Below are 2,979 nucleotides of genomic sequence, written 5' to 3'. Positions count from 1 at the left end.
GCAGCAGCAGCAGCAGCAGTAGCACGAGCTCCACGCGCTCCTGTACCTGATCGATGTGTAGCTTGTGATCGATCCGCGGATGGATTGTTGACACCACGCCGCTGTGACTCGGATATCCCTCCGCCGGATTGTCGCGTTTTTCTCCCCCCGTTTGTAGCGTCTGAGCGGTCCTCGGTGTCCGGGAGGGCTCCACCGTACCGGGGGGGCAGCCATGGGTTTCTACGGCACCTTGAAGCTCATCTTCTATAAAGTGAGTATTGATTATAGGCAGGGGTGATCGATCAGCCCGACGTCAGCAGCTGCTCTTCAGTCTCCTGTGTGTATATGTTTGGATGTAGGTATATATATGTGCTTTAACGGAGGGCTGTCGGGCAGGTATTCAAGGTTGTCAGGCTCGTGCAACACCGGGATGACGAGGCGTTTCTGCCTGACAGCGGAATGCCTCGGTAGCGCGTGTGTGTGTGTGTGTGTGGACCACTGCGGATCTGAGAGAGGAAGGAAGAGCGAGAGAGAGAGACTCATTTTATGTCCTCTCTCCCCCCATATATCTCTCTTTCTGTGTGATTTGATTATTGATTATTGATCACCAGCTGTCTCTGTGCAGGTGTCTGCACTTTGAGCCTCCAGAGCCGATGAGCAAGGCACCGGAGGAGGGTTTGAATTCCTCGTTAAAGCGGCTGTAAATGGCTTTAATTGGGTCCAGTGTGGTTTAATGCAGGTGAATTATAAACATCAGCCGGCTGTAACTGAGAGAAGTTGAGTATTTGATGCTTTTTAAAACCTTTTTCTTCACTAAAATAACGATTATACGCAGTTCAGCTGCTGTAAAATCACATTTCTGGGTGTGTAAAAGAGCAGAAGTCAGTTAAAAAGACTTAAAATCAGACACAACTTCATCTTTCCAGCTACAAAGTACAAGATTAAATCCTTTAAAAACTGACATTCAGCACAGTGAAAGTAAAAGTGAAATATTACACAGATAAATGGACATTTGTGGGTGTATAAAACAGCAACAATCTCTAAGAAAGACTTAAATTCAGACCATACTTTAGCTTGAGGGCTTGTTCATCTTTACAGATGCAAATTTCAAGATTAAAACCTTAAAAATTTACATGTTTTGCCTCCAGTGGAACCCTGTAAAAGAGGGACAGTTGTGGTGAATAAAACATCAAAAATCTATCAAAATAAGTTGAAATCCACCAAAAGCTTAAGATCCAATGCAAGTTAATCTTTCCAGCTACAAAGTACAACAATAAGACTCTAAATACTGACGTTTTTGTCTGAGAACACAAATAAAAGAGGGATATTACACTGAGTAGCTGCTGTAAACTGCATTTTTGGGGTCAAATATAGTCTATAAGCAACTTAAATCTACAAAAAAGACTGGAAATCCGAGTAAATCTTTAATATCTAATACTTCTTTATCTTTACTAGACGAGCTGCAGGAATCAAACCGTAGAAATTGACATGTTTTGCTTCTCTCCACTGTGAAAATACAGATTAAAGACGGATATAACGCATTAAATCCCTGTCAAATGACACACAGCTCACTGTAAGGTCGCAGTACACACTACTGATTATCATACATCATAAGTCACTGTTAATGTAACTGTAGCTCCATAAACTACCTCTTACACACAACACACACACTGTAAGTGATGCTAACAGCATATAAAAGTATCTTAAAGCGTATTACAGGAACATTAAAGAGGGTTTTATATTAAAATAGTGTTTTATTTCTGTATGAAAGCAGCTGAATTGCTCTGGATTTAACAGTAAACACATTTTTGTCCTTCACCCTCAAGTGAAGTCTTTCTGGCTTAATGAAATCCACACAGACGCGACATCTGTTATTAAAAAGCCAGCTGAAAATGAAAAGCAGATTACGAGTTTTGGGTCGCAGTTTAGAGCCCGAAAGATCGCGGCCGTATGTTGCTGTTGTTGTTGTTTAATATAAAAAAAGTCTTCTTTAATTTTGATCTCATTCAGTCTCTCGGATAACGCCGTGTTCACATAAAGATGCCAAGAGGAAGAAGGACACGCACATACTGTCCTGTACCATCCTCCGGTGTGTGTGTGTGTGTGTGTAGTGTGTAGTGTGTGTGGCAGCAGCCTGTTAGCGCGTGCTGCTGCTGCTGCTCTATTTTGGACCAGTGCTGCACCGGCGACATTCCTGCGATTTTCTGCATTCCTGCGTTCATTCACTGAGAGAGAGAGAGAGAGAGAGAGAGAGGAAAGAGAGGAAAGAGATAGAAGGCTGATTCAGATCCTCTGGGCTCGGGTGCGTTCGTGTTACTTAACAGCGTAGGTGTTTTCAGTGTCTCTGTAGTCACACACACACACACACACATACGGGGCTGCTGCATTAACAGCTGTTCTCTTTTTGAGCCGAAACCCACAAACTTGTTCCTTGTGTTTCCTTCCACAGGCCACATTAACAAGTCTGAGTCCATCTGCTCTGGTTTCTACGTGTTGGACGCAGAAACTGTTGATTAAAATGTTAATCGTGTGTTGGTTTTAGCTGCGAGGACGCGGCCGTAAACTTTATTTCTGGGGTCAATTAAGGCGCAGTGAGCGTTTGTAGTTCTGGTCGGCACTCGTCTGCGGCGGAGGTCGTCTGTGGGAGACGATCCTTTGGTGCGTTCCCTCTTGATTACGTCGTTTACTGTGATTTCTCTACAGACTACCGCCACCTGCTGGTGTCGAGAGTTATTGTGTCTCCTACAGACACAGAGCGAACGTGCTAGCTGGTCGTTCGCTGTAGTCTGTGCGGAGTGTTCTGGTGTCACTTTTGGGCCAAGACACAGGCGGCGGCGTGAGTTCTTTGATGTTGGTTTGGTGTGTCAGGGTCTTTAGAGTTGTTCCCATACTGATACCAGTACCAGAAGTTCCTCGGGTATCGGTGAGTACGTGTGCACTGATCCGGTACCCTGCTACTGCCCAGCAGTGTCCCATAGCCATCATACAGGCTTAGTAGTA

General features: G+C 44.4%; 1 protein-coding gene across 1 annotated transcript in view; it reads left to right on the top strand.

The window, feature by feature from the left end:
- The first annotated feature begins 6 nt into the window (after window positions 1–6).
- Window positions 7–2,979, top strand: part of LOC118321440 (F-box/WD repeat-containing protein 7-like) — an 8,209-nt gene continuing 5,236 nt past the window's right edge. Inside the window, exon 1 of the mRNA XM_035652757.1 lies at window positions 7–250. Coding sequence (XP_035508650.1) covers window positions 212–250 — 39 coding nt within the window. The 5' untranslated portion in view covers window positions 7–211. The remainder of the gene's footprint in view (window positions 251–2,979) is intronic.

This window comes from Morone saxatilis, unplaced genomic scaffold (genome assembly GCF_004916995.1).
Source record: "Morone saxatilis isolate NCDOM2014 unplaced genomic scaffold, NCSU_SB_2.0 Contig12, whole genome shotgun sequence".
Lineage (NCBI taxonomy): Eukaryota > Metazoa > Chordata > Actinopteri > Moronidae > Morone > Morone saxatilis.
This window is presented reverse-complemented; position numbering and strand designations above follow the sequence as displayed.